Here is an 18686-nt window from a genome sequence, read left to right as displayed (position 1 = left end):
TTCTCAGGTCCTTGCACCATCTTCCTTTCTCAAGACCAAACATGCCCAGTTCGATTGGTGCTTCGGCCCCTCTCCCCAGGCAGGTGTCCCAGGTGCTGGCAGAAAGAGCTGCGGGGCTGATATGACAGCAGCAGGTGGAATATCCGTGTCCACACAAGGGTGGTTCTGAACCCGGCATACACTTGGCAAGGGCACCTGAGAAGCTGGGTGTGTCTAGTGGGGACATGGAAGCAGACACCCACTGATTAGCCAGAGATGGTGGGGCTGGGATGAGTAAGCCCCATTGACTTCAGTGGGACTGGCTGGTATCCTGCCATAGGAGACTATGGACTGGTGATTACAGCTTAGTGACTGGACAGGCGGTGACCAAGGTAAGGGGCAGGGTGTGTGTGTATGTGTCTATGGAGAGAGAGCTTTATGGAAGGACAGCAGAGCCTTAGCTCTGCCCGGGCACTGCCAGGGATTGAGATGTGGTGGTAGGGACATGGATCAATGTGCCAGCTTCAGCTCCGTTTCTTTCCTGCTTCCCCTGCCATGGCAGACCTTCCTTCCTTCTTCTTGATCCTAGTCTCATGCTGGCTGGCTCGGTCTCCAAGGAGATCCCTGCCTCCCTCTCTGAACTGCTGGCAGGCAGAGGATTACACAGCAGATGGTGCTCCCTGACAGCTGCCAGTTAATGGCCTTCTGAGCATTTCCCTGTATGCAGCCTGGACTTTGCTGTGACGCACTCCAGTGAATCCACTGCCTGCGCCCCCTCCCTGCCTGTCACACACACCCTGGACGTGCTCACCTCTGTTCCACTCAGCCTATGGGGCCACATTATTATTAGAACTTGTTTAGGTAGAGAGACCCCGACGGAGATCAGAAGCCATGGTGCTAGGTGCTGCATGGACATGTAGTGAGAGAAAGTCCCTGCCCTGCTGAGCTTATAGTCTAAACAGACAACTCAGGATTATTGCCCCATGTCACAGAGGGGGAACTGTGGCCTAGAGAAACGAAGTGGCTTGCCCTAGATCACACAGGGCATCTGTAGCAGTACCGAGAACTATACCCGGGTCTCTGGAGGCTCAGGCCAGTGCCTGAACCTGATGGCAGACCCTGTGCTGAAAGGCGTTGAGCAGAGGGAGGCATGATACAGACACAAAGAGGCAGCTCCTTCTGGGAAAGCGTCTCCAGGTTCCTGGAAAACAGCAGCTCAGCTCCCTGAATTGATCGTTCCATCTCTCCTAGCGCTCTGCCTACCTGTCGCCAGCTGCCAGCTCTAGTAATCTCTGTGACACATCAGCAAGCCTACAAGTCTGTGCCCTTGTTCCTGGCGTCTCTCTCTGTCTCATTACAGCGGCATTACTAGGACAGCACTTGAGCGGTAGGCTTCGTCACTGGCTGTAGGCTGTCTCTGGCGATCCCCAACCGCCAGGGACGAAGGCTTGTGGACTGGTCTGGGTCATGCCGCAGTCAGAAGCTAGGGAATGCTTTCGCTTGAGACTTGCCACGTCTTACATGTAAATTAATAGCACGAGCAGCAAGATTGGAGCAGCGAGACCATAGCCGTGGTCCTGGGAGCATTATCGTGCTGTTGAAGCCTGTTAGAATGATGGGTTTATACGCAGGGTGACAAGCGTGGCAGACACCGAGCAGCTAGTGGGACGTGGGAGGAAAGGGTTGCCAGAGGCTATCGCAATGGCAGGTGGATCTCAAGAACAGGGATGTTGAAGAGGTTTGCAGCTCTCAGCAGCGAATTGTGCCTGTGCTAAAGGGGGCGGTCGGAGCCCTTGCTCAGCACTGTGAGTACACCACAAAACCTCCCCCTGTTCTCGTCCAATGCCCTCTGGGTTTGGGCCATGGTTGAATGGCACCAGGGCTGTTAGAGTAACACAAATCAGCTCCCTGCTACCGCGATGCTTCATTCTCACCTAGTTTGTCCATTGGTGTTTTTATCTGCCTGTCTAGTCCCTCTATCCTCCCATCTAGAATTGTAATACCACGTCCATCACTGTGGCCTCTGGGCACCTTACAAAGAGATCACTCCCTCTCTTAGCTCCTCTCTCTCAGGCTTTCCTAGGCACAAGCTTATAATGTTTGAGTTTGAGTTCAACTCCCCAAGCCAGCTAGCCTGGAATGTGGATGTCAGCCACATAGGGCCAGACTGTGAACCCCTTACACTCACTGGTGAGTAACTACAACCGTACATTGTCTCAGAGCGGGGAAGGAGTTCACAGCCTGGCCCCTTAGCTTGTTACAGCAGTTGAATAATATTGTCCATTGTTAGTAATGCAGTAGCACATAGGAGCTCCAGTCACGGCCCAGGGCCTCATTGCGCTAGGGGCTGTACAAACACAGAAGACGACAATCCCTGCTCCAAGGAGCTGACAATCTACGTATGAGACAAGAGCCAATCGATGGATACAGGCAGATCCCCTGGGGAGCACAAAGTATCAATAAGACAGTACTGGTCAGCATGATAGGCTGTGGTCTGAGCAGACCAGCTGCCTAACTGCGCTCAAGCATGTTGCATCCTGGCAAAGGGGAGCTGAGATATTAAAATATTCAGGCTTGAAAGCTGGGCCCTAAGAATTCTTCGTCACTCCTAATTCCCCTCCCTGTTAACAGCCCAGGACGTGGCATTGTCACATGGGGAAGTCACATGATGAGTGAGTTGAGCTTGTCCTGTCCGGAGGATGGCAAAGCAATTTAATTAGGTGTCGGCAGAGAGGAGGCTAGGCCAGGCAGACAGCGGCAAATTAACGTCAAAGTCAGGCCGTGGAAATGAAGTTACAATGTCAAGGCAATGACAAAGTGATTCCTGTGTCAGGGGAGATCACGGTGCACTAGCAGAATGGCAGCAAAATGATTTCAGTCCATGCCTGCCGAGGGAAAGCAGGGTCTCTTAGTGAGAGCTGCATAATAAAGAGAAGTGGGGGAAAGCTGTGGCTTCTGGAACTAGCACTCAGCAGTACAGAGGCCCAAACAAAAGCCATGAAACACCGAGAAGTTGTGTTAATGTAACGTTACACGATTGACCTGAATTGCTGAGTGGCCTGTGTTAGGCAGGGGGTCATGCTACAGGATCACAAGGATCCTTGCTGGCCTTAAAATTTATGAGTCAAGAGGAGCAATGAAATGCCCCAGAAAGGCTGCCAGCCAGAGCTCAACCTGGTTGTGCCAAGGCTTCATAGCACACAAGCTGCTCTGCCAGAGGAACAGATGCAGTGTGTGTGGCCACTCTGGGGAGATCCTGAACACATCAGTATATCTCTGGCAAGGGCCTGCCCTGCAGGCCCCTCTGTGAGAGGGTTGGGTGCATTGCTGGGGCTAATCAGACATGGCTGGGCTGAGGCGTTAAGGAAGAAGCTCCTGGTTATACTAGTTATCCCTTTCTCCTTTGTGTCATGGCTCCAATTGTCTGGCAAGGAGATTCCTAGCCGTTAGCAGACAGCTTCGCTGTCTCTCCAACTGCCCTTAATGAGATTTTAACAGCAGCCGTTGATTGTCCTCAGTGAGTAACTGCTGAGTTAATTGTGTCAGGCAGTGGGCGCCTGATCACTAATCCTGCAGTAATAACGGGAAGGGAAGATCAGGAGGTCAGGAGCACTAGGCCATTAAGGATGCATTAATGTGCAGGAGTCCCTGTTATGTCCAGCAAGCACACATTGCCTGTAAGAGGGACCTGGAAGCATACACGGGCCCTTCTAAAGAGGTGCAAGAGAGAAGGGCAACAAAAATGATCAGGGGTAGGGAACAGCTTCCATGTGAGGAGAGATTAAAAAGACTGGGGCTGTTCAGTTTAGAAAAGAGACCACTGAGGGGAGATACAATAGAGGTCTGTAAAACCATGACAGGTGTGGAGAAAGTGAATAAGGAAGTGTCATTTACCCCTTCCCATAACACAAGAACCAGGGGTCCCCCAATGAAATTCATAGGCTGCAGGTTTAAAACAAACACAAGGAAGTACTACTTCATACAACGCACCATCAACCTGTGGAACTCATTGCCAGGGGATGTTGTGAAGGCAACTGGGTTCAAAGAAGAATTAGATAAGTTCCTAGAGGATAGGTCTATCCATAGCTGCTAGCCAGGATGTCAGGGAGGCAACCCCATGCTCCTGGTGTCCCTAACTCACAGTCAGTTCCTTTCTTATGGCCTCTTCCTACTTGGTCATTTTCCACCCCCAATATAAAGAACATTATCTAGAAGTTAGAACCTAGACTCAGGAGTCAAGACTCCTGGATGCTGTTCCTAGCTTTGGAAGGGAGTGTTGGCCTGTGGTTAAAGCCGCTGGGTGAGAGTCAGGACTCCTGGGTTCTCATCCACTGAGTCATTACTTCACTTTGCTGTCGCTCAGTATAAATGGATTTAAAAACACCTCGTCCCTGCCATTGCTGTGAGACTTAGCTGACTGACACCCTCAGACCAAGTGCCCGGCAGATTCATTATTTTAATGTTTTTTTTCTCTTGGCATATACATTCTCCTGTTTGTTCCCAGTACTACCCTTTTGATAGTATTTTCTAGGGTGCCAGTGTGAGAAGACAGGGGCCCTTCCTCACCGGCTGGCAGGGGGAAAGCACATGCTATGCCCGCTCAGAGGTCAGAGAGGTTGCTGCTGTGGTATATGTTGACACCTCTTCTCTGTACCTTGTACTTGTCTCTGCAGGCAGCTTGCATCCAGGAACTGCCACTCGTGCCGAACTCCTCTGCTCACCCTCAATGTGGCAGCAGTCAGTAAAGCTGCGATCCCACCCCATTTGTGCTAAGATCTCTCCCCTCTCAGTTTCATCGCTAATAACGACTCCCTGGGTAGGGAACCTTTTCATTTGCAGGCGCGCTGTGCTCATTTCAGATTTCAGCACTACCGTGCCTGCCTTGTTTTGACACATTAATTGATTCTATTTGGTGAGATGTCACCGAATCAACCCTGCTCCTAACGAGCCTGCTTGATGAGGGAACATATAATGACGGTATTGCTGGAAATTGCTGCCAGGATAGATCGGCCTGGCCTTGGGAGTGCACTTATCGTTACATGGAATAGCTACGGGGTGATTAAATGCTTGGTGCTCCATGGGTCTGCTGCTGTCATGTCACCAGCACCGTTTGAGAGTCCACCCACATGGCCGGCCAAGCTCATTGCTGCTCTGGCATATGTTTCCCACTAAAATGTGTGTGTGTGTGGGGAGGATTGTGTGGGGAGAAGGGTGCAGGGGGGTGGATTGCAGGCCCTAGACTTTCAACCTGGAGTGAGCAGTTCACAACAAAACACGCATCACTCTGGTAATCCCAGCACATATGGGTGAGAAACTATTGGGTGGTGGTCTCTGACCTGTGCTATGCAAGAGGTCAGACGAGATGATCATGTTGGCTTCAAAAATCTGTTCTTCCCCATCTCCCCCCCAGTGTTATTTATTTATTCCATTGCTTGTATGACAGTAGTGGCCAGAATCCCCAACTGCTATGGGGGGCCCCATTATGCCAGATGCTGAACAGGCACATAATGAAAGACAGTCCCTGCCAGAAACTTGCCATCTACATAGACATGACAGACCAACAAAGATTCTCTAGACCATTCATTTTTCATACCTCTTTCACGTTCCCTCCTGTTCACTCCCCCCTGCCAAACTAAACACAAACTTTTCAGGCTCTCCCTGGGTGTCTCTCGTAGCCTCTGATCATTTCCACCTGCTGTCTCTGAACCTCCTGCTAGTTCTACTGTAGCTTTGTTACAGACTGGGTGACCGGAGTGAAGCACAGGATTCCAATGGCAGGCACATCGTTCATCAATATTGGGCCAGGAGGGACCGATACGATCATCTAATCTGACCTCCTGTGTAGCACCGGCCATGGAATTTCACCCAGTGATTCCTGCCTCAAGCCCATAACTTCTAGATGAACTAGATCATCTCCCGTGGAAAGAGATCTAATCTGGATTTAGAGACATCAAGTGACAGCGAATCCCTGGCATCCCTAGTAAATTGTTCCAATTGTCAGTTCCCCTCACTGTATAAAACACAGTGTGCTTTGTCCTGAATTTACCTAGCTTCAGCTTCCAGCCATTGAAACTTGTTATGCCTTTGCCAGCTAGATTAAAGAGCCTTCTGTTAGCAGAAGCTGTCTCCCGATTTAGATGCTGAAAGACAGTGATCAAGTCACTTCTTAGTCTTCTCTTTGATAAAACTAAATCGGCTGATCTTCCTAAGCCCCTCACAATAAGGCAGGTTTGCCAGATTTAAAATTATTCTGATAGCTCTTTTCTGAGCCACTTCCAATTTTTCTACCTCTTTTCCGAGTGTGGACACCAGACCCAAACACAGTATCTAATGATGGCTTCACTGATTCCATGTACAGAGGTAATCCCAGCTCCCTTCTCTTGCTAGTCCCCTTCTTATCCATCCAAGAATTGCCTCAGCCCTTTGTGAACTCATGTACAACTGGCTTCTACCAGAGCCCCCAAGTCCTCGTCAGAGCTGGGCTACATCCCCATATCCTGTAAGCAGGATGCATGTTCTCTGTCTCTAGACTGATTTATAGAAGTGGCCCATATCCTGCAGCTGAGTGCTCCAAGCAGTGGAGGTGCTTGAAATCTAGGCACAACGGGTTTAGAGACACATCACAACCTCAGAACATGACTCCATAGGCAGCAGGATCTTTGGGGCAGGGAGAAGGAGAGTGTGTGAAATCTCCTGGGCAGAGCCTGAGGCATGATGGACACTACAGGAACACAAATCATTGTGCCCTTGAGTGCAGCCTGCCAGTCTTAGTAAGGGCGCCTTCCCCTGCCTTGTGCTGAGCTGGCAGTGGGCAATGGCTGGGCTGGGTTTCTGCTGACCCTGCTTTACCCCAGCTATTTCTCACTGGTAGCCCGGATTTCAGGCACTGTCTGCAACCTTGGGTTCCCTTGTCGGCTCTAACCAATTCTGCTGGGGCAGGTCGTGGGTGGGAGCAGGCAGGATTTGTAACCTGGTGCAGGAGTCCGCCATCTGGCCATGTTGAGCTTACTGCTGCAGGCACCCAGCCCTCCTTAGCTGAGGGTTAGTCAGCTGGGGGAGCTGGTCCAGCCCCATTGGGGAAGTGTTGGACTAGGGTAAACAGGCCACATGCTGCTGGAAACATCCTCCCTGACTGGCTGAGACAGCAGCTCACCTGGCTCTTTGCTTTCTTTTTCAGAGGCTTATTCCCAGGCCTGAATCCCCAGGGCCCTGTGCACTCAGGGGGGAATTGGTGGGAGTTGCAGGTGCATCGGGCTGCATGCCGCTGGGGAAGGCCAAACAACCAGGGCGAGCACAGTGCTGATGTCTGCACAGGCCTTCACAGCACAATCCCTTGCTGCCAGACTGCACAGGTGCAAGCTCAGAATGGTCCCTCTGGGGGGTGAGGGGGGAACTGTTGGTGGGAGTTGGGGGAGAAGGGAAAGTTAGTGTCATCTAGGGACACTGGAAAAACCCATTTATTTTCCTAACTCAAAGTCCGAGTCACTGCAGGGCCCAAACTTCTTAATCGGCAACAACTGCTACAAATCCAGCCTCTGAACCAAGATCTCAGGAGATGCTTGGTCAGGTGGCAGCATCTGCATTGCCTTGGGAGAGGAGAACTGGGCAGCTCCTGGAATTGACTCATTTGTATCAAAGCATCAATCAGCTTGTGGATCAGATGGTGCCCAGGCTGCATGGGCAGGTACACAGCCATGCTGGGAAGGGGCAGGAACAGGGTCCTTTGAGGACAGAATAGGACAAGTGGCTTTAGGAGGGAAGGAAGCCTTATCTTGCAAGGTTGGGACAGTGATTCGTTTGGCCAGGCAGGTGTAAAAGACCTCCTCCCCCCACCCCCTAAAATGCTTTTTCAGTTTCTATGTGGCTGCTAGTCACCATTGATTTGTATCCAGCCCCCGCCTTCCCCAGCAGCTCTACAGCCATCATAGCAAACACAGAACAAATCCACACGGCAAGACCTCTTCTTCTCTCCCTGATTCAGGTTCATCCCAGCTATCCCCCATCCCCAGCAGCTACCCCTTCCTCTGTTAAACCTCAGAGGTGTTTCATCTACTCAGCAACCCGGCATGCCCCCAGGCTTCCCTGCCTGGACTCTCCCCCCACTACTAGCTCTACAACAGCTTGAGCAAAGAAAAATTTTAAAAAAAAAACATTTTTCCTCTCTCAAGAAATCCCCCCACAAGAGCCCTAGCACTGCAGCAACTAGGAGAGTCACCATGTACCTAAGAGCAACCCAGGCCTCAGACAGGCCCTTTCAAAGGCTTGGCCACCTTCCCCACCCACTCTCCAATCAGCCATCTCAGGGATGGCAGGTGTAGCCCATCTCCCACTCAGCATTTGTCTACACAGAGTTGTGTCTGAGTAACAGTTCCTGACTTATTTCACCTGGGGCCGCTCTGATTCTGGAACAGGAGGTGCCTTGTTCCGGTTTAGCTCAACCCAGCAGGTCAATCAGGAATAACTCCAGCTGTAACCAGTCCCTCAGACTCACAACCCCCTGCTTTGTAGTGTTGCCTGTTTACTGACTCTCCCTAGCTTTGCAAGGTTGGGACTCTCAGCTCTGCTCCAGGGCCTGGCAGCTTCCCCTGAATGCTCTAGCTAGCTGGCTGTCTCTGTGTGAAGTGGGGTGCTTCTCCCCACCCGTTTAGCTACATGGGTGGGGAGTTCAGGTGCTTCCCCATCTGGTTCTCCTGTGGTGCTGCTGTTTGACCCAGCTGGTAACTCTCTTCTATCACCACCATAGCAAGCAGGGCCAGAGGGTCCTCTTCATATAAACGGGGTGATGGGGGCTCATCCCACAAGGTGCTGAGCACTCCTAGGAGATGCCCAGTGCCCTCAATGGGACCAACGGGCCCTCTGCCCCTGGCAGGATGAAGCCCTAGGTCAGGGTCAATGTGACCATCTCAAATTGCAATTCACGAAAAGCAAACCAAGGTGGACTGTTTCCCCTCCTCTAGCCCCTGCCTTGTCTGTGAGACTTGAGATTGCAATGGCACTAACTGGAGGAAAGTTGTGGTCCTGTGCTAAAGAGGGGAGGAATCTCTAGTGACAGATGCTCCCGTTCCCGTAGGCTGGGACATGTCTTAGTACCAATTTCACCTGGAGACGGGCTCAGAACAACTCCCCCCAGCTCATTAGCCCTGACCACTTCACAGCACAGCTGAGCGCCTGGCCCTTTGAGGCTGGTCTTTAGCACCATAAGAGGCTGAATGGGAACCCCCGCATCCCTGAACGCTGGGGGAGTTTGGATCCTGATTCAGTTTGCGACTCATCCTCATCTGGAGAGTAGCGTCTTGGCTGGAAAGCGCCATCTCCAAATTGAGCCGGAGCATCCTGTTTGCACTTCCTGAGAGCTGGGCAAAGAGTGGCGTGAAACAACTCAAGTGAGGGAAGCAATGCAGTGACCACACAGCTCATCTCCCCCCAGTGAGAGCGGCAGATCATTTAGTGCTGAGCTGCCTGCCAGTCCGTCCTAATTAAGGCATTACTCATTCTGTCAGATGGAGACGGCCACAATGGAATGAGTGATTACCAAGTATTGACCACCCCCCTCCCACCGCCCACCGCCCGTGGGGACTAATTTATTGATGCCTGCTGGATCCTTATGGCAGGCCTGAGCCTGGGACAGAGTGGGCTTAAATGGGTGGGTTTCTTTCAGAACAGAGAGGCCAATGCAGCCATTTGGGTAGACAAATGTGCTGCACACATGCCTGGGTGGGGGAATTTGCTCCATTCCCAAGCAGTGGGCTCACCCTTATCAGCTGTCTTGCTTCTGATGATGGCCGTTTGATAGAGTCCAGGAAGAGGTTGGACATGTGCTGTAGGCAACAGCTCAGATCAAATTGCCAGGAAAGGCAACAGCTCCAGCTGAGCTGCACAATCTGCTTTTGCATAAAGCCAAATGTAGATGACATGTGGAAAAATTAGACCCAGTTCAGCTGAAGTTATAGGAGCCAGTTTTACCTTAGCCTTGGCTCTTTATAATAGAAATTCTTGGGCAAGATTTTTAGAAGTGACTGTTGAGTTTGGGCACTGCCCTTTGTGGGGATGCCACTTGAGCCCCAAAGAGGCTTGACTTTCAGAAAGTGGCTGAGTACCTGCCCTCTGAAAAACACAACCCTTCTTGTTGGCTCAGTTTGGGCATGCAACAATCACCAGGCACGTCTGAAAATGTTGGCCCTTTGGATTGATATAGCTCCTCTGGGATTTCACAGCTCTTTGGAAACATAAATGAGTTAAGCCTCACTCACGCAGATGCAGTTGTTCAGTATCATTATCCCCAAGTTACAGGTGGGGAAACTGAGGCACAGAACACCTCCACATAGGTGAGTCTCCCAGACAAGTTTTGTGTATTTACAATCGCCCTTATCTAGTTTGTAAAGTTTTCTTTCCTGACCCCCTTACTGGCTGAAAGGCCCCACCCCCGAGCGGAGAAAACTGTGAAACTGACTATAAGCAAAATGCTGTTGAATGCACAAAGTAAACAAACAGAAAAACAGAGCAAGTATGTATTTTCCTCTAATCTGCATGTCTTGTCATTTTAGCTGGTTAGCTTCTACCAATAGATTAAAATGTAATTTCAGACAACTGTGCATGTGTTTTTAATTGACACTGTCCTTTTGACCAAACTGTATAAAATCTATTTAAAACATATCTAACAATATAAAACTAGTCCATATAGCTACCGAACCATTAGCTAGTCTAAGCTCTGAATCATTTACTGTAGGGTTATAGTAAATAGCAGTTAATTAACATCACTTTAGTTTTATGTATGAGGTACAATATCCGTTAGCTAGTTACACCTGAATCCATGACTTAAAAAAAAAAATTAGTAGTAGATGTTTGTTTACCAATGGGGGGGAGCCGGGGAGGAACAGGAGAATTGGAAGCAAAAAGCTCCCCCACAAAGGCCATGATACTCTCCCAAGAACAAGTTCCAGCCCTGGAGACACCAAAACGCTTCTCCGCTCCCAGGAGTCTGTGCAGCTCTCAAAGTATGAGGGTGTGTGGGGTGCTGTGCACCTTGCACTGCTACCCTCTATGGGCTCTTGGTCGTTGGCTTCCCCCTTTTAGTGAGGTTACTGTGGTAAGCGTCTGTCTCAAATCTGGACCTTAGCGTCCAAAATCTGGGTGCTTACTATGATTCCCCCCAAGCTTGTACCAGCTTGGATCTTATCTCGCTGCCACCAGATAGGATTCTGGCTCCTATCAGCCCTCCAGTCGCCCAACTTATCCGGGGGACCCCACAAAGACCCAGAGCCCTGGGTCTCCTATCTCATCCCCAGCTTCCCCCCTTTCCTGGTTCGCCGGAAACGATGCCTTACGATGCTCCTTGAATACAACCCAGCGAGGATATCTATTCCCCCTGAGGCTATGCATTCCCTGGTTAAGCTCACACAAAGAGATCACCCTCCCTTTGCTCATAGCAGTAACTAGAGAAAAACCTCAAACAAAGAAACAGAGTTATTCTCTCTCTTTTTCTTCCCGTAACTTTTCCCGCCCTGGGACAATAGGAAGTACCCACAGCACATGGCTCCCCTCCCCCTAGCCTGTCACACAGAGGTAGACAGAGCTCCCGGCACAGAAATTCCTCTCCCCTTGCTCACTAGGAAAAGAACTCCCACAAGTTTAAAAAGAAACTTATATAAAAAAAGAAGCTTACATATAACAAAACTCTGCATTAAGAAACTCAATACAGATATGGCTTATAAGAAAATGGAATAACACCTGATTTAAAAAGATAGCCAATAACCAGTCCAGCAAATCACACAATGTAAATACAAACAAAACACATACAGCCTTTGTTTGGTTTCCTTTGTACCACTTGATAGATATATTAAAAGAAGATTGGAGTTAGCAGAAAAGCTGTTTCATTCCATAGCCGGGAGAACAAAAGACCCTGAGTTCCTTTCCTCCAGACTTTAAAAAAAATCCAGTTCTCATGATTGGTCCTCTGGTCAGGTGCTTGATTCCCCCCTGTCCACCCCTTACAGGTAAAAGAAAATTAACCCTTACCTATCTACTTATGACAGTTACCCTACAGGAAGGGGCTTGCGAAAGCTAAAAGGCTGCATCTATAACGAGGACACAACATTAAAGTTCCACACACTCTTTGAGAGCAAACAGGATTCCAGCTGCCTGAAGAGCATCTCGCTCAGAGGAAGATGCAAATCTCAAAACGTAACTAATGAGGTGCTAGACTATGGAAAGAAGTAAACTGTGCTGATCATTCAGCTGGTTTTCATGCTGATTCATTTCGAGTCCAATGGCCCTGGACTGGCTGTGTTTAACTCCCACGGAGGGAAGCATAGATCTCTTAGTCAAGAGTGGCTGAACTTTACATCAGTTTCAGAGGCTAACTTAGAGAGAAGATTGGCAGCAGTTCGTAACATATAGTTAAAGCACTCAGCTGCTACAGGCTCTTCTGTGTTTATTTGCACATGGGTCACAGAGTTGGAAACTGAACTGAACCCAGCTGCCTCTTATAATTAATTTTTGGTTTTCTTTTTTCCCAGTAACTCAAAACTGTTCTAGATCAGTATTTAAAAGCCTTAGCAGCAAGCATTGAAGTTAACTCTCTGTGAAAATGGTGGTGGGTAGGCTGGACAGCTGCAGGTTTCATCCTGCATGACTCAGCTGACAGATTTACATGGAGCAGGACAGCGAGTAGAGAGTGCCACAATCAGATGGGGCGATTAGTTCCTTTGAATTGGCTGTTTGCATTCTGCATTAAGGTTAAACCTGTCTGACCCGCCTTTCATTCATTGCCCTTGGCAGTCATATTATGCCTCTGATCCTGCAAATGAGTTGGCTAACCTCTCTCTCTCTCCCTCTCCCCAGTGCGATCAGTACAAGAAGGGGATCATTTCTGGCTCAACGTGCAAAGACCTGTGTGAGGAGCACACCCTGGTGTTCCAGCAGTGTCTTTCCTCATCCCCCACTCAGCAGGTAGGTAGGGCTGTCTGAACTCTGGGAACTGGGTAAATGAGTCTCTTCCCACAGGGGGAGTAGGCTACTGGCATCCCTTTAAGATAGCTGTGTGCCATGCACACCCCATACTCCTCAGAGCCTGGTCTGCACCATTCTTGTCAAGACTGTCTTTTGCTTGGGAGGTCTGGGCTGAGCTCCTTCCAGACCTCAGTGGATGCTGCTTCCTTCTCCTGGAGCTGCAGGCTGGCCTGTGCTGCTAAGCAACCTCATCCATCCCCTGGACAGTCTCCTATAGTCAAAGCAGGGAGGGCCTGATCCAAAGTCCATGGAAGTTCCTGGGAGCCTTGCTATGGACTTTGGATGAGGCCCTTGGAGAGGAGGCAGGTCAACCAGTTTTTCCTGGCCTCTGGTGGGGGTGGCATTGACAAGAAATAGTCGCTGTATGGAAGCCATTAGAAGAGTGGGGACGCAGTGCTTACCTGAACTCACTGGAGTTGGCATCCAAGATCCCCCTTAAATAAAATGAAGACTTGGTGCAATGCTGGGCTACCATGGCAGTTCTGTGGGGCTGCTTTTCAACTGCTCCCTTTATAGGTGGGTGAACACACTCCCCAGACCACCTCCACTGTGATTACCCCCCCATGTGCCTCCTGCATCAGTGGAAAGGCCAAGGACTGAGTGGGCCACTCAGAACCCTTCTGAGTGATGTTGGCACAGCAGCGTAGGTGAAGCTTGCACTGCCTCTGCCCATGTGATGCCTGTGATGCAGATAGAGAGCTGCATGGCTGCAAACCCACCCTCTTACTGTTACCAATACTAAACTAAATGGAATTAGTGGAAGGAATCTCACAGATATCATCCAATGGGCCCCACAGCCACAGGGCTCTCCTGGGAACCCTTCAAGAACCTACCAATTATTTGCATTTGCTTTCAGCCAGTCAATCTTCCCATGGTCACTCACCTCTGCTTTGGTCCAGGTTTACCGGGGGCGCTGGATAGAGAAAGAAGTGATCATTAAATGTGGTATTGAAGATGCTTTAAAGGCAGACAGCAACCCCGATTCAGTGCCCAGGAAGGACCTGGTTCTCTTTGACAAGCCTACAAGAGGGACATCCATGGACGAATTCAGAGAGATGCTCCTGAACTTCCTAAAAGTCAGTGTTGCCGAGGCACCCAAGCTTTCACAGTGCGTTTTTCCGGACAGGGTATTATCACCTCTGTTTGGAAGTCCTTGGGACCAGCAATAGTGCTTGCCAGTGGGGAGAAGCCTAAACTAAATGCATTCTTCTATCTCCTGTAATCCTTGAAAAAATCCAGTCCAGTCTGAAGGACTGTGATCCCCACTGTTTGTTGTAGAGTGAGGCTTCATGTGATATGTCATATTCAAGATAATCCCCAGAGCAGATACTGTAGGAACCACTAGATAAGGATATGTATCAAACAAAATCACTGTGTTAGGTGAGAGGGTACATTTCTGTCTCATTTTGGAATTCTATTTGCAAGACCAACCCCTACAGTCAGTCAGAAAGGGACTCAAGCTGCTCCCTCCCATTGATTTCAACAGAAGTTAGGAGCCTAAATATATTTAAGGATCTGGGTCAAAGGCCCTTTTTGGCTCTTCTTTCAGCATTGCTAATACAGAGCCCAGGAGAATGTCCCATGTGTGTTTATATAGCAGTTAAGGGGACTCTTACTGTCTTTAATGCAGCATCATTCAATTTTGAATTTATATAGAGGTTCTAAGTACTTGTAAGTCTTTGTCTTTAAAATACCCTGTTTGAGTTTGAATGTAGCTTTATTGAACATTTTCATTGAAAGTGTTCATTTTTCCTGTTTTCAAAAGTGATTTTTTTAAAATGTTGAATTAAAATGCACCCCACAACCACACTGATCAAAAAAAGTATAAAAAACCCCCAAAGTAAAAACTTTTACTTATTGCAACTTTTACTATTTTTTCCTGACTACCTCTGCTCATGACTTTTAAAAGCAGCCCAGTGCCCTTTTGCTAGGGAGGAGTTTATAATCCCAGTGACCCAGCCAGATTCCAGTTCAGCTGCCATTCTATTTGAAGGCGTTATAAAGGTGGTCTCTACTTGACTGAGGTATCCATCGCATCTGAGCCTAGAACTGCTGGGTAGCACTGCTGTGTGCTGCTAAGCACTAGCTACTTTTCATGCTGGTGTGGATGAAACAATAAAACCGTATCTAGAGCTCTAAAGGCCATGTTATTTGATTACACTTTAAGTCATCCTGTTAGGAATACTCAAATCACTTCTCAGTTGGTAATTCCCTCCAAGTGAGGCGGGGATAAAACCTGCATTATAGGAAGAGAAATTAGTGATCTTAGGTGACACATGCCTGAAATTAAGTTTTCTGGCTTCTTGAAGCAGACAAGCACTGGCTTCCTTTTAACTCCTTTTCTAAGCTATTATCTTTCAAGAGGTATAAAAAAGGGGATTTTTTTAAAGGGAGACTGCACGGATTAATTAGAACACCACAGACTGCTGCCGTACTTTCTGCAGAAGAGAGTCCCAAAATGTTCAGAAACATGTTAGGAACACTCGCCCTTGCTTTCATCCCAACGTGCTAGTTTCCCTCTCTCCTCCTAGAACTGCATATTTGCAAATATTTAGTCTAGCTGCACCTCCTGACAGCAAGTAGATTAAAATGCAGAAGTAGAAACCTGCAAGCAGACTTTCAAAGCCATGGGAAAATAAGTGATGTTCTGTTTTAATGTGAGTCTCTACTATTCCTGTGCAATCTAGTGGTAACGTTTGAACCTAAATCAGGGTGTTAAGATGACATCCTCCTATTTTGACTTCAGAGTATAGATTCAATTGCAATACATTTCCTGTGAAGAAGGGATTGGTGGCTCTGATCCCAGATTGACTTCAGCTCCCTGGGGCTGGCCCCAGTTGGTGTAGAACCACTATGCCACAAGGGTAGCAGACAGGCACAAAGGTGTGTCCAGAGCATGCTGCACTCCGCGTATCCCCCTTGAGGGCTTTTCCCACATTAAAGCAGCTCTCAGCAGCAAAATCACTCTGAGAATCTGAAGGGCTGTAACCAGTTGGCTGCAGCAGAGCACGTGTCTCGGGGGTGTTCTAGCACTTTTACCTCACTCAGAAAGCAGCACCCTAGTATTCTGCCCTGAATTAATGTACACAATGGGTAAAATTTAAAGAGCTGATGCAATTTCTTATAGATTTGCAGGCTAACCTAGGAGATCAGACATCACTTGCAGCCTTGGTGAACCAAATCATCACCATGGCAGATGTGAACAGAGATGGGAAAGTATCTCTGGCAGAGGCCAAATCCATCTGGGCTCTACTTCATCTAAACGAATTCCTGCTCATGCTCTCCTTGCATGAGAAAGAGCATACCTCCAAATTGTTGGGGCACTGCGGGGACCTGTATGTCACGGAGAAGATCCCTCACAATTCTCTCTATGGTACTAATGTCCCTCACTTCTTCCAGCCATTGCTGCCTTCAGCTATCCACCGGATTATTCACCAGTGGTTTGCCCCAGCCTGGCCCAGGAGAGCAAAAATCGCCATTGGCCTTTTGGAGTTTGTGGAGGAGATATTCCATGGGACGTACGGGAACTTCTACATCTGTGAAACTAGCTTTAAGAACGTGGGCTACAACGACAAGTATGACTTCAAAATGGTCAACCTGAGGAAGGTGGCAACAGAGATGACAATCAGAGGTTTCCTCAAGGGACGTCACTGTGAGCAGAATGTGGACTGCACCTATGGGAAGGACTGCATGGCAACTTGTGACAAACTCATGAAGCAGTGCAAAGGCGACATGGTCCAACCCAACCTGGCGAAAGTCTGTGGGCTACTGCAGGATTACTTGCTGTACGGAGCGCCATCTGACTTGAAAGAAGAGCTGCAGAAGCAGCTACGAACTTGTATGACCCTTAGCGGCCTGGCTAGCCAGATGGAAGTGCACCACTCCCTTGTGTTGAACAATCTCAAGACCTTGCTTTGGAAGAAGATTTCAAATACCAAATATTCTTAACGGGGCAGCTGGGATGGTAGGCTATAGTGTTGGTATCCAGTTAAGGATAGACGATCATGTCTGCTCATTCCACCAGAGGAAATGCAGCAGAAGCAGGTAGTTCACATGGCTGCAGTCTTTTCCTTCACGACACCTCCCCACCCCATAAAGCATCAATGCCCCATTGCCACTCAGCAAAATCATCAATAGCGTGCTGTAAAGAACATGATGCAAAGGAGAAATACCAAGAGCCTGGCTGAATAGGTTTGGGGGAAGAAGATAGAGGAACCAGATTTGAGCTGCACCTCTTTCCTGCTAATCAAGGAACAATCACAAGTGCAGACAGAGAATGAATCATCATGCTATAAATGTCATATCTTATTTTGATGAACACCTCTCATGTAAATAAATAGCTTTTGTGAGAGTAGCATTTGTACATCAATGGCAAATAGCCTTTTAAATACCAGCATCCTGGTGATTCTTAAAAGGGTAGAGTATCTCACACTGGAGTCTGCACAATTTATTTTAATGTCTGAATTTGATACTGTAAAATTCAGACAGTGTAGCGAGCCAATAGACAAGCTCACCCCCACACACTTTGATTCTGGTTGTTACACACCTTCCTGAACTGCCTGACCACATAGTAGGTAGGTCCTGGCAAAGTCTAGGTTTTGTGTAAACAGTTGCTACGCTTGCGAGAAAGAGCATTACCTGGTGGACTGCACCATTACCCATTTGCATTGTTTAATAATGTGTTAACATGATTACAGTTAAAGGAAAACACTGATGGCTATAACATAAGGATAAAACAGACCTATACAAATACAGAAAGTCCCCAGGCAGACACAAACTAAATTAACATAGTGGCATATGCGCTACATGGTATACTGTATTCCCCACATCAAGAGAAAAACAGTGCTTAGACACCAGTTCAAGTCCAAATCCACCTCTTGGTTTAATTGGCACTTTTAAAATTGACAGGATTTGACTGGAAAGGTAAAAGACTAATTCCCCATTAATCCACTGCTCTTCCCCTGCCTCCAAATAAAAAGAATTTCAGACAATTTTTCAGTAGGCAACAAAAACAAATCTCAATTGGTTGTCTGACTGCTACCTGCTATTGAAATACTGACCCTTTGTTTCCATTTGTATTTACTTATAATAATCCTTTAGCATTCAAGATGCTCTGAACACATGGACTGAGTGGGGTGTTTAGTTTATGTAAACTATTCTTGGTTCTCCATTCCCTGCACAATTTTATCCATTCTGATAGACTGTATGCTGGTGATCCGACAGTAGCTTCGTGAAGTGAAGCACATCTGAAGTACAATCACTAGAAAAAAAATTCTCCCACAGGATATATGGCCTCTGAAAGCAATCTTTAATGTCAGAGCTGTAAAGTTATGAGCCCTTTGGAGTGGAGATATCAGTCCTTTCTATTAGTTCTAAAGATCAACACCACCACTCAACTGTTATTTATGGGAAAAATGTTTTAGTGACAACAATGCTTTAAATCTAGCTTGCAGCCGGTCTAACTTGCTTTCCCCGAGTCAGGCCAGCTTTGCACCACAGTAATTCATGCACCAGAAGGCTAAGCATCTTTTGTGGGGGGTACTTTGTTTGGGGTTTCAGATTCATTGTGTTATGTCCGCAGAAGTTACTCTGACTTGTTAAATACTATAAAACTACAGTGGGTAGAAAAGAAAGGGGCCTAGAAATGCAAAGGCAAGGCCAACAGTCCGAATGCAATGCATGCTGTTGCATTAAAAGGG

The 18686-nt window shown here is 48.1% G+C and overlaps 1 protein-coding gene across 1 annotated transcript in view; it reads left to right on the top strand.

The window, feature by feature from the left end:
• DIPK1B (divergent protein kinase domain 1B) overlaps positions 1–18622 on the top strand; it is a 38342-nt gene extending 19720 nt beyond the window's left edge. The window contains exons 3-5 of the mRNA XM_032767698.2: positions 12820–12927; positions 13887–14063; positions 16123–18622. Of these exons, the coding sequence (XP_032623589.1) occupies positions 12820–12927; positions 13887–14063; positions 16123–16935 (1098 nt within the window). The 3' untranslated portion in view covers positions 16936–18622. The remainder of the gene's footprint in view (positions 1–12819; positions 12928–13886; positions 14064–16122) is intronic.
• The last annotated feature ends 64 nt before the right edge of the window (positions 18623–18686 follow it).

This window comes from Chelonoidis abingdonii, chromosome 24 (genome assembly GCF_003597395.2).
Source record: "Chelonoidis abingdonii isolate Lonesome George chromosome 24, CheloAbing_2.0, whole genome shotgun sequence".
In the NCBI taxonomy this organism is placed as follows: Eukaryota; Metazoa; Chordata; order Testudines; family Testudinidae; genus Chelonoidis; species Chelonoidis abingdonii.
This window is presented reverse-complemented; position numbering and strand designations above follow the sequence as displayed.